Genomic DNA, 13,854 nt, shown 5'->3' on the forward strand with positions numbered 1-13,854 from the left:
AATTTGAACTCAGAACGTAACGGCAGACGAAATATGGCTACGCATTTCGCCCGGCGTGCTAACGGTTCTGCCAGCTTGCCGCCTTCTAAATAGAAGCAAATAGAAAAATCGTGATAAAAGACTTTGGCAGCAAGACTGCTACTGTTCTTAGAGCATAGATTGTTGGAACAAGATATGTAGTACATCTTTTACTGTCTGCTGTAGGTGTAATTTGTAGTTGAAAGCTGGTGATGACGACGATGATGATGACAGCACTGATGAATGTATATACCAGAAAATGTAGATGGTAAAGTTGACAGGGCAATTGTTGATCATCTGAGAGATGAGAAGTTCATGTCCTTCTTATTACGAGCAGCAATGCTTTGCCTATGGAACGACATTTTGCTTGCAGTCCCCAAGTGTATCAAGCTTTAAGTAAATACTTATTTTGAACATACTTTAATATTATGCTCAAAGGCACAGAAGTTGAATATTCTGTTGACTTTGCTATACTGAGTTCAGTTCCTCTTACAGGAAAAAAAAAATTCACCTTGGATAGTCTGGCCTCATATTCAGGTAGAAATTAATCTTTAACCTGCTTCAAATCATGGTGATTAACAGAAGTGAAGAGTGATTCAGAAAGGATGGAAGAGTCCAACAATATTCTATACATTTTACTCTTTTACTTGTTTCAGTCATTTGACTGCGGCCATGCTGGAGCACCACCTTTATAGTTGAGCAAATCAATCCCAGAGCTTATTCTTTGTAAACCTAGTACTTATTCTATCGGTCTCTTTTGCTGAACTGCTAAGTTATGGGGATGTAAACACACCAGCATCGGTTGTCAAGTAAAATTGGGAGGTACAAACTGACACACAAATATATGTTCCCATCTACCAAATCCACTTTCAAGGCTTTGGTTGGCCCGAGGCTATAGCAGCAGACACTTGCCCAAGGTGCCACGCAGTGGGACTGAACCCGGGACCATATTGTTGGTAAGCAAGCTACTTACCACACAGCCGCTCCTGCGCCTATAGAAAATATTCTTTTGTTAATGTTCTTTACTTGCTTTTGATAATTTTCTGAACACCACTTTTAAGGGTTTTAAACCCATCATATCAACCCCCAGCACATGTCTTAGTGTGGTACGCATTGTATAACTCTATCAAATGGTTAGGTGACCCCTTGATATGAAACGGTGATTTGATACATCATTTTACACAAGCATGTGTGTGTATGTATGTGTATGTGCATGTGTGAGTGACTGTGTGTGTATGTGTGGATATACACACATATGATATCTATATTTATATTTATCTGTGTATGTTTGTATATATATATATATAACGGGAAGGTTTACGAAAATAAACAAAAGACGAAGGCAGGTGGAGTACAAACAAATAAATGTATTAGTATGGCGCTCAGGAATAGAAATAAAACAAGTCTTTTACGTTTTGAGCGTACGCTCTTCGACAGAAAGATACACAGAAAAGAAACAAGGAGAGAAAAAAAATGCATGTAGGAGCTAACGCTCCATATATATATATATATGTGAATATAGTTATGAATATAGTTGTGCATGAGTGTGTGTCATTTATTTAGACTGGCCGAGTGAAGTTTACTCAATGTGTAGTTGATTCTTCAGACAAGATAACTCAAGTCATTTTCACAAAGTAGTATTCAAACCGGGGCCATTGTAAAAGCACTATCCACGCTGCTACACAGTAACATCAAACCTGGAACCACGAGATTGCGAAACAAAACTTCTTATCCACCTACACCTATGCTTGTGATGCATGATTGTAGCTATAACTGAAATAATTAATCCATTTACTGCAGTATCCTGTTGACATTTCTTTTTCTCTGAACAAAAATTATGCTTCAGCCTGAATTCAATTTTAAATCTTAATTCTAATAAGATTAATTTTGCTTTAAACTCAACACAACATTTGATTTGTGCTGCTTCTTCTTCCAGATCAAAATCTATTTTAATGGATTTATGTGATCAGAAAGTGAGTGACAGTTGTTCTCACCAAACCAAATGTACAAGAATCATATTCTTTTTGCTTCTAGGTGTGCATGCACTTTAGGTGTGCATGCACTTTATAAACCATTTCTTAGTCCTTTAATCCATTTCAGTCTCTAGACTGCAGTCTTGCTGAAGCATCATCATGAAAGGTGGAGGTGCATGGCCTAGTGGTTAAGGCAGTGAACTCGTGGTCTAGGGATCATGGGTTCGAATCTCAGACTGGGTAATGTGTGTTTATGAGCGAAAACACCTAAGCTCCACGCGGCTTCGGCAGAAGGTAATGGTGAACTTCTGCTGATTCTTTTGCCACAACTTTTTATCACTCTTTCCTCCTGCATCTTGCAGCTCACCTGCAACGGACCGGCGTCCCATCCAGGGGAAAAACCTATACACCAAGGAAACTAGAAAACCGGCCCTATGAGCCAGGCATGGCAGAGAAGGAACAAATCATCTTGAAAGGTTTACATCGGTGATTCTCAATCATTTTTCACTCACAGACCCTTTGACTCCTATTTTATTCAAATGGACCCTCATTACCATTTGATATTTGAAAAATCCTATTATATTTTTATAATTAATTATAATTAATTACAATCATTTATTAGGAATTGTGTAAATAATTGTTGAAATAGTTTGTATATTGTAGAATTATAATCAATTAATTGCCAATAAATTTTAACAAAATCCTATATGGACCCTCAACGATGATGATGATGATGATGAAGAGAAGGAAGAGTGCAGATGATGATGATGATGATGGTGACAACGATACTGAATACATAGATATAGATATATATGTTTGTACATATATATATACATACATATATATATATATATAAATATATATATATATATATACACATATACACACACATATACACACACACATATATGTTTGTACATATATATATATACATATATATAGATGATATACATATATATAAATGATGATGACAATGATGATGATGACTATGATCATGATGATGTTGATGATATTGATGATAATGATGATGATGATTATTTTGTTTTTTCTTTTCTGTTTCATGGGTTTAGTGGGTTCTCATTAGGTCAACTGAGTCAGTTGTCCAGTAACTTAACTTCATGGATACATGGTAACTTTGCAAGCAGGGGAGTTAAAAATATACAGGTATTGAGTGACTCACCTGGAATCTCTTCATACTCTCCGGAGTCACCTTCACTCCAACCATGTCCGAAATCAGTATGAGAAGACAGAGTCTCTCTCCTAAGACTTGGAATCATAAGTGTACTATCTTCTAGTATGCTGTCTGTAGTTGCTATTCGCTGGATACACATCTGGAAGTAAGGAAAAGAATAAATTGGTGTAGAATGACATGCATGTGAGTGATGGGTAGAGGGAGTATCAGATAGAAAAGGGAAAAGTATGTACATAGGAGTGAAAAGAAAGCCATGTATGTGTGTGAGTGTGTGTGTGTGTGTGTATGTATATATACATATATATATATGTACAAACATATATATCTATATCTATGTATCTATTACCAGTAGTCAAACATGCATACCAGCTTGCCCTTTCCATTCCATCGATATACATATATATATATATAATCAAAATAAGCAACAAGAATGACTCCGGTAATTTGGTACAATTGTTTCGCACTACATCACTTTATTAAAAGTTGTAAGTATTACAACAGATTTAAGATGCTGAGTGCTCATCAGCCAATTATATAGGTTTTCCATTAATATAAAGCTTTCAAATATATATATATATATCTTGTAAATTATGTATAAATTTTAACTTTAAAGGCATTTTTTGATATGCTGGCCATTGATAAAATTTTTTCCCGAAAAAATTTTATCCTATATCAATTATATATTTGTATGTATATATAAAATTAATGTACCCTCACACACACATACATATTCACATATATACAAATATATAGCAGGTTTATACATTGACTTGAACCAAATACTTGTTTTCAATTGCTGTGAAGATCAAAATGCTGAACTAACAGTGTATACTAACACTGGCACTAACACTGTATACTAATACTAACAGTGTATACTAACACTGTCAAGTAACTGTATACTAACAGTGTATCATAACACTGGTACACTTATCACTGACACATGAATATTCATGTTTCTCTATGAGCACACACAATTACTATGAATAGAACTTTTTGTTGTTGCTCTATTGTTCCTCCCTAGACTGTCATGTTCAGTACTATCTTTTAACAATAAATATATGATAAATAAAAAATAAGACTTCTATCAGCAATTCATCCAACTCACAACCATCTCTTCTCAAACTGGTGACAGCATAATTTTTATTGTTGGTGACACAGAGGAGACAAGAACAGAGGACAAAACATATTCGTGTATTTACATCAGGTGCTGTTCAATATTAAATGCTGTCAACAGCCAAACCCACCAAACACGAAGAGCCAGCAATATGAACAGTCAGCAATATGAAACAAACCTAACATCTGCTAACTTAAGGACCACTATGCAGCAGCTGAAATTCTCTTCACTTGCTTACGCTCTCTGATTCTCTCTCTGTCTTTCATCTACACAAGTGGCTGTGTGGTAAGTAGCTAGGCGAGAAGAGCTGTCTTTCTAACATTCAATAAGATGTTTATCTTATTTCTTTACTACCCACAAGGGGCTAAACATAGAGGGGACAAACAAGGACAGACAAAGGGATTAAGTTGATGACATCGATCCCAATGCGTAACTGGTACTTAATTTATTGACCCCGAAAGACTGAAAGGCAGAGTCGACCTCGGCGGAATTTGAACTCAGAGCGTAACGGCAGACAAAATATGGCTATGCATTTCGCCCAGCGTGCTAACGTTTCTGCCAGCTCTCCGCCTTGAGGCTATATGATTATCTTGAGGCTATATTGGTGTTCCAGAATATACCTATCCATTTTGAGGCCACATCAGTGCTTTGTATGTAGCCTTCTATTTATGCATGGTGATGGTATATTCCAGCTAGTAGCCACTGTAGCTGTAAATATAGAAGACTTCCCCCTTTACATCTTGACTTTTATTTCCACTTGCTTAGGTGTATTCATGAAGGTTCTACAGACTGACTTTACACAATTTAGTTTTTTTTCTCCCACTGTGTGACTTAGTACAGAATTAAAGATTACTTTTGAAATATACTGACTAATGACATGTTTGAATCTAGACTTGACTAGAATTCATTGGCCATTACTGCATTTGGGATGTGTTTCTTGGGTGTCATCATTTTACAATAAACCAAAGAATTGTTTTTGGTTAAAAAAGAACACAATCTACATTCGTCTGAAATACACTTTCTTTCAAACATATACCTTCATTTGTGTTACTTTTACTTCTACACCCATAAATTCTGAAACTGCTGGAAGTCGTCTTTCCTTGAGCTTATAGTTATGCCTTTGTATTGATTCTGTAACAAACTTTCACTCTCTATGAAATAAGTACTGCTTCTTTAAGATGTTTCAACAAGTATATTTTTATATTCCTTTTTGGCCCACTTGCTCTACATCTCTTCACTCTTACTCTTGTTTGTATTTAACACTCGAAAGCACTTTGTTATCAAGTATGTTTTCCCCTACTACTTTCTGTATTCACTCCGTTTACATATTATAGTATTTTCTGATATCATGAGATAGATCACTAAGTCTTTGATTCAGTTATATAGTTACATACAGCGAGCTGACAGAAACGTTAGCACACCGGGCAAAATGCATAGCCGTATTTCGTCTGCCGATACGTTCTGAGTTCAAATTCCACCGAGGTCGACTTTGCCTTTCATCCTTTCGGGGTCTATAAATTAAGTACCAGTTACGCACTGGTTCGATGTAAAACGACTTAATCCGTTTGTCTGTCCTTGTTTGTCCCCTCTGTGTTTAGCCCCTTGTGGGTAGTAAAGAAATATATATAGTTACATACAGCGTTTCACTGCTCTGGTTAGCATACTGTTTCCAGTCATACTATTTACAAGTTCTGCAGTAAATGTATTGGTGTTAGAAAGATAAGATCTTGGATATATTTCATTTTAATATCGTCTCACTGGATCATTCTTTAACCCTTTAGTATTTAAACTGGCCATATCTGGCCTAAATATTCTACATGTCTTATATTCAAATAAACAATCATTGAAACCTCAAAGCTATAAGATAATGCATGATTAATTAAAAACAATTTGAGTGAAAAAGTATTACATTTAAAAGAGTAATCTGAACACTAAAGGTGGCAAGCTGGCAGAAACGTCAGCATGCCGGGCAAAATGCTTAGCGATATTTTGTCTGTCTTTACGTTGTGAGTTCAAAGTCCGCCGAGGTCGACTTTGCCTTTCATCATTTCGGGGTCGATAAATTAAGTACCAGTTGCATACTGGGGTCAATCTAATCGACTGGCCCCTTACCCAACATTTCGGGCGTTGTGTCTAGAGAAGAAAAGAATCTGAACACTAAAGGGTTAACAAATCCCAGCCCTAAACTGATACTGTCTCTCTCTCTTCTGAAAATTATGTTGTATTCTATATTATACATTTGAATAAAAAGCACCACCATGAACGACAACAACGACAGCAGCAACATCAGTGGAGGCGCAATGGCCCAGTGGTTAGGGCAGCAGACTCGCGGTCGGAGGATCGTGGTTTCGATTCCCAGACTGGGCGTTGTGTGTGTTTATTGAGCGAAAACACCTAAAGCTCCACGAGGCTCCGGCAGGGGGTGGTGGCGACCCCTGTTGTACTCTTTTGCTCTAACTTTCTCTCACTCTTTCTTCCTGTTTCTTGTCCCCGACTTCCTACGCAACCGCTGAGCCTGGATGCACATTCATCCATCCATCGATGCTCTCGATGTCGGGGGTTGACCTGCTTTCTCTTCTGCGGGTCTTACGAATAGCAAAGGACCACGTTTCAGACTTCTCCCACTCTAGGACGAAGACTGTTTCCCTCAACAAACAAACAAACAAACAAGCAGCAACATCATTTTTATGTCCATGTTCTAAGTTGGCACGAGTTTAGATGGGCCATCATGGTTTGTGTCAGTTCTTATAGGGCAGGGGCCACTTCCCTTGCAGATGAGTTAGGAGATCATTCCTTGCTTATTTGTTTCAATTTTAGCTTGACATCAACTGCCAGATTCTATTCCTATCACCAGTTGGGCAAAATGCTCGACAGCATTTCTTGTGGATTTACATTCTGAGTTCAAATGCCACTGTGATCTCTCTATATATAAACGGCAGTTTGTCTGTCTGTGTGTCTGTGTGGCTGTCAGGTTGTACCCTCACCCTGACCACGACTTTCAATCGATTCTGATGAAACTTGACACACACATAGCCCAATGTCATAAGTCAAAACTAACGCAGCGAAAATTTTGAAAAGTTCCCCCAGTTCTGAAAAAAAATCGATAAATTCGACATGGGGTCGAGAATCTAAGCTTTTTATATACAACACATTTTCTGTTGTAGTTTTCGCAACTTGCAATCGGGAGACAGCTAGGAACATCGTATACATAGAAGTATTCGAGTGAAGAGAAGACATTGCAACCTACACATGCGCCTTCGTTCCCTAGAGGGAAAGAACTAGATTGGGATTAGTCGTTGCCTACTAGGGGCTCTTACATACCCGGGCGACGCCGGGCTATGCTGCTAGTTGACTTTACATTTCATCCTTTTGGAGTCAATAAAATAAGTACCAATAGCTGCGCTTTGCTAAAACTTAGAAATAATTATAGCAGGGTCGGAAATCCTTCCTCTTGTTGACTTGTATCTGGGTTAGAAATTCAAATTATTAAAAAGTTATTGCCACGGCAACAAAAGGCAGCATTTATGGATTCCTTGTACTAATTAATGGTATTTACATTTGCTAATTGAGTAAATTTATTTAAGCTCATCAATTAACTGTTGCTAGATTTCGTAACATTAAACACAACCAAATCTTTCTTTAGTTAAATTTATTTACAATGAGGAAATGGTATCAAGCATCTAAATTAACTGTCTTTGACTATCAGAAGGAATCAAATTTGTTTTAGTAAATGAATATTCATAATGACTTTATTACATATTGAATAGTTTTGTGACAGATAACTTTTACATTGACTCAAAGCTACACGTTTATATGAAAATGGTAAAGTTGATAGAATGGGTTTTAGTAAATTTTTCTAATTTAGGCGCATGACCAGCAATTGATAAGCAAAGGGAGCTAGTCAATTACATTGACCCTAGTACATGACTGGTACATCATTTTATCCAGTGCAGATGAATCAAAGGCGAAGCTTATATCACAACAGAAATTGAATTTTAAATGGTAGTAGTCAGAAAGAAATACTGCAAAGCATTTTACATGTTGCCCTAACAACTTTGCCAATCTGTCACCCTATTGATTTCAGTAAATGACTGGAAGTTATTTTATCGACCTGGGTTGGCAGAAAGAAAAGATGAGTCAAAAATGATGTGAATGCATTTGAAATACCATGCTTTTTTTTTTATATATAGCATTAAGTGAATCAGCGACAAACACCGCCTTAAATAAGATCCATGGATATCACAAGTAACATTTCCTGAAGAACTGACACTTACTTCCCCCATTGCATAGTGAATAGAGAAACAGATTTAAGTGCCTGGCACAGAGACAAAATAACATTCATGGAAGCAGAGTAGAACTCATAAAAACCTATGAACTACAAAGTCAATATGTAATCCACTTAGATACTAGTTTAATATTTCTACTGACATTTTATACCTGTCATTAAATATGATTTCTTACATAAGCATAAGGCCCAAGGTATAGCATAACCACTTTGATAAATTCCTCTGCTTGCTAGCTACTTTATTTTATTGACCCAGGAAGGATGAGAAGTGAAGTTGGCCTTGAATATAACAATAATTATACTTTCTATTATTATTTCCTTTATCTAATTAACCCTTTTTTTTTCATCGACTGTGAAATCTTTCTCTTAGAAACTTGGAACTATAATTTGTTTCAGTTTCTTCTAAAATGGATATTGAAATTTCTACAAACATTTCTAAATATCAAAAATTTCCTGGTATAGTTTATATCAGATAACTTTATATTTTCATTGTTTTTTGCTTGTAAAATATGGTTCAACTTTCTTTACAAGATATGGCTACATGCCATGTGATTACAGGAAATAGAACCACACAAAAATATAATGTGATATAACATAATATAACATAATATAATATATTATGATATAATATAATATAATATAATATGATATAATATAATATAATATGATATAATATAGTATAATATAGTATAATATATTATATTATATTATATATAGTATAGATGATATATAGAACAATAGATAGTTGTATAAAAGCCAAATTAATTCTTAAGTTTATATGTGTTAGAAAAAGAAGAATTTCAGGACTGATTCTTCATTTGAGTTGACTCGTTATTTTTAATGTCCATAAGCATCTAAAAAGATGGTTCTGTATGCAAGCACAGGTACAGACTAATACTGTACCTGTTATTCAGATGATTTGTACCATGTACCGTATTCATGAATTGTTTTAGGTACTTAGGTGGTTGTTAGTAAACACAGTCATCCTCAAGGCTCTACCCTCTTGACCCAGTAAAACATCCAAGATATGACAATTAGGGGGGGGGGGGGAAATAAAAACATACCAGTACTCAGCTGGTACTCTTTTCAAATCAGTAACTCAAAATGAAGAACCTTGCTCAAGAACACAATGTTCTACTCAGTCCAAGGAGCGAACCCATGACATTATGATCATGAGCTCAACTTGCTGACTACTAAATTAAAACAATTTTATAACAAAAGATGATATCCTTACCTGAGTAGTTGCTGGTAATGTTCTGGATGAAGAGGAATCCCAGTCGTTTTGTGATTCAACATCTGGATAAAGTTGACTGCGTGATCTAAACATCTGGCTACTTCTTATGTCATCTGGACTTCTTAATGTCACAATAGAATTACTTGTCTCTGATATTAAGTTCCTCTTTTCTCTACAAAACTTATTCATATGATTTAATTTTGCCCCATGAGAGGTATTTTTCAAATTGTTGTATCTGACAACACAAGCTGTTATGAAAATAACAAGAGCCACTGATAATATTACTGCTACAACAACAATAACAATGGCTAAATTAAGATTTATCATTCCATCTGTTTGTTTGTATGTTGCAGTGAGCATTTCTGATGTGTTATTGCTTAATATGACTTTCAAAGACAGTGTAGTTGTTGCTGATAGTGTGGGAGTACCATTATCTTTGACAGCTACTTTTAGCCTGTATGTCCCAGCATCAGTTTGGTAAATTGGACGAGAGAATGACAAGTGACCAGTGTAAGGATTCACTTTGAACATCAGCTTGTCATCTCCTCCCACTATTTCATACCTGAGAAAAGCATTCATTCGACTGTCTCTGTCAGAAGCTTTCAGAACAGTAATATTATTCTTTGACTGAGGATGATAAAAAATATCAAGACTGAAAGGATTAATGTTAGGGAAAACAAAATATGGAGCATTGTCATTCTCGTCCATAACTTCAACAATAACATTTGCTGTGTTGTTTAAAGAAGGAATTCCGTTGTCTTTTACTAAAACTTTAAATTTATAAATTTCTTTTTGTTCACAATCTAATGTTCTTGTAGTTGATATAAAACCATTTTTTGTAATTTTAAAAGGAAGGTAATTTTTATTGCTTTCTAATAAGAAATAAGTTAACTCTCCTCCAACTCCTGTGTCTTGATCAGTGGCATTAATAAAGCCAATTGGAAAATTTGGTTTCTGGTTTTCGTAGGTCAAAAATTTGAAAGTTTGTTTTGAGAACTGTGGCCTTAAGTCATTGACGTCTAATACTTGAATTGAGAACTTGCTCTCTGTTTTTAAGGGTGGGGTACCTTTGTCTTGACAAGATATTGTGATATCATAATTATCCTCTTTCTCCCTATCAACAGCTTGTTTTACAATTACTTTATATTCTTTGGACCCTAAACTTAAAAGCTGAAAGGTTTTATGCTTTAGATCACAAGTGACTTCACCATTCTCTCCAATATCATTATCAGTGACCATTACATAAGCAATGAAACTGCCTATTTTGATATCTTCAGAAATAGCCACTCTGTTTTCAGTTAATGCGCTAACAAAGTTCACATCTATATTTGGTGCATTATTTTGCTGGTTCACCACATTAACAACAACCATTGCAATTGAACTCAAAGGAGGTCGTCCTCCATCAGTAGCTCGAACGAATAGCTTATGAACCAATGTTTGACCCAATGCAAATATCTTTTGTAGGAAAATTTCTCCGGTTTGTTTATTGAGTTTAAAGTGATCTTTAGCAATATCTGATGTTTTCAGTGTAAAGTGATAAGTGATATTTGCATTTTCTCCAATGTCCATATCTTTTGCTGAGAGAACAACAATAGGGGCTTCTTGATGTAGTTCGTTTTTTATTGAAACATTGTAGATATTCTGTGAGAAAATAGGAACATTATCATTGACATCAGTAACTGAAATCTTTACACCTAGAATACTTTGTTTTGTAGGATATCCTCCATCTTTTGCAATTACTTGAAGTGAATAAATATCTTTTACTTCTCGATTTAGTCGTTCTCCTAAATTGATGGACAATTCTGAGGTGCCATCCAGGTTCTTAGAAACTGTTAATGTAAATGGCTCATCTTTCTTTTTCTTTAACTGATATGTAATCTGTGAATTCAAAAGCCCTACATCTTTATCTACAGCATTAGGTAATGATCTTCTGGCTCCTTTGCTATCATCTTCAGAAAATTCTATTGTTATTTCTTTCTTTTGAAATTGAGGTTTATGGTCATTAATATCTTCTAATATTACCTTGATTTTAAGTATTTTCATAAATGTTTCAGCTCTTTTAACAGCAACTTTCACTATCCTGAAACATTCTGTGTTGTACATACAAAGAGACTCAGCATCCAGCTTTCTAGCCGTAAATAATTTTCCTGTCTTTGAAACATTGAACAGCCCTGAACTTTTGGTGGTGCTACGCAGAAGTTGACTAAATGTAATCAAATGGTGATCCTCCAGATGTACATTGTGTAGCAAATGTGAATCCGATGCAATATCTCCTAAAAAGCTTCCTTCACTCTTTTCCTCCTCCACATGGTAGGTGAGGTCGACGCAGGTGGAGATCGGAACCAGAGACAACAATGTCCACAGAGTTACCAGTGTATTATGACTCATTACTGCTACAACTTTTGATAAGATGCTAATCTCAAAACATCCCAGGCATCTGAAAGAAAAGAGGAAAAATATTACTTTTAAAGTAAACAGTAACAAGTAAAGAAATTAAATATCATTATTACTATAGACATTTCCATACGTTAGACAAAGTGGTGATTAGTTTTACATGGAAGCACTCCGTCGGTTACGACGACGAGGGTTCCAGTTGATCCAATCAACGGAACAGCCTGCTCATGAAATTAACGTGTAAGTGGCTGAGCACTCCACAGACACATGTAACCTTAACGCAGTTCTCGGGGATATTCAGCGTGACACAGAGAGTGACAAGGCCGGCCCTTTGAAATACAGGTACAACAGAAACAGGAAATAAGAGTCAGAGAAAGTTGTGGTGAAAGAGTACAGCAGGGATCACCACCATCCCCTGCCGGAGCCTCATGGAGCTTTAGGTGTTTTCGCTCAATAAACTCACAACACCCGGTCTGGGAATCGAAACCGCAATCCTACAACCGCGAGTCCGCTGCCCTAACCACTGGGCCATTGCGCCTCCTTAGTTTTACATACTGTTTAGCAATTAGTCAACCCTGACTGAGCAGACTTATGATAAGTATTCCAGCCATGATCATCTCATCTTTATATCTAGGGTTACATTATCCAATGTAACATTTCATTTCATAAAATGGCAGATAGTGATTTGAGAAATATTTGGCTGTCAATTCTAGCAGATCAAATTACCCCACAAAAACTTTTATATTGGCTTGTGAAGAGCTAGGCTGTGATCCTCCAGATATATATTTAACACTCATTTCAAGCTGTGACCACCCTAACTTTTTCCTTTTGTACTGGGAGACAATATCATTCAATGTATGCTGTGATTTGAGAGAGAGAGATTTGGTTGCTATTTTTAGCAAACTGTGTGACAATAAAGTAACTCCCTTGTTGGCTGGTGAAGAGTGTAATTGCTTAGAGCATTAGAGTGAATCCTTTTATACATGAATCAATGGCACTCTACTGACCTGCAACTATTCAATAAAGAATTAATCTTCTTGAATGTAAAATAGTATCAACTGAGAAAAATCTGTGCTAATGCAATTAGCTGTTGATTTTTTTTTTTTTTTTTAGGAAAATGAATTCTAAGTGAAACCAGTGATATTGAGTGATGTCTAGCATTTGCGTATTCTCTCTGTGTTTCTGTTATTGATGAAACCTTACTAGTATAGAAAGCCAAAATTATTTCAATACAAGATTTGCAAAGTAAAGTTTTAATTCTATAACCAACTAAGCCATTTCAAATAAAGTAAAGTTTGGATATGCTTATCTAAATATATCATCAGATATATGGAGTGGCTGTGTGGTAAGTAGCTTGCTAACCAACCACATGGTTGCAGGTTCAGTCCCACTGCGTGGCATCTTGGGCAAGTGTCTTCTGCTATAGCCCCGGGCCGACCAATGCCTTGTGAGTAGATTTGGTAGACGGAAACTGAAAGAAGCCTGTCGTATATATGTATATATATATATATATGTGTGTGTTTGTCCCCCTAGCATTGCTTGACAACCAATGCTGGTGTGTTTACGTCCCCGTCACTTAGCGGTTCGGCAAAAGAGACCAATAGAATAAGTACTGGGCTTACAAAGAATAAGTCCCAGGGTCGA

At 36.0% G+C, this 13,854-nt stretch overlaps 1 protein-coding gene across 2 annotated transcripts in view; it reads right to left on the bottom strand.

The window, feature by feature from the left end:
- The window catches only part of LOC115218862 (protocadherin beta-16), a 41,948-nt gene extending 29,693 nt beyond the window's left edge, over nt 1-12,255 (bottom strand). For both annotated transcript variants that reach the window (XM_029788814.2, XM_036508608.1), the window contains exons 1-2: nt 9,817-12,255; nt 3,172-3,322 (exon numbers count right to left, since the gene is read on the bottom strand). In XM_029788814.2, coding sequence (XP_029644674.1) covers nt 3,172-3,322; nt 9,817-12,204 — 2,539 coding nt within the window. In that variant the 5' untranslated portion in view covers nt 12,205-12,255. The remainder of the gene's footprint in view (nt 1-3,171; nt 3,323-9,816) is intronic.
- Nucleotides 12,256-13,854: the final 1,599 nt, after the last annotated feature.

Source organism: Octopus sinensis, linkage group LG14 (genome assembly GCF_006345805.1).
Source record: "Octopus sinensis linkage group LG14, ASM634580v1, whole genome shotgun sequence".
Lineage (NCBI taxonomy): Eukaryota > Metazoa > Mollusca > Cephalopoda > Octopoda > Octopodidae > Octopus > Octopus sinensis.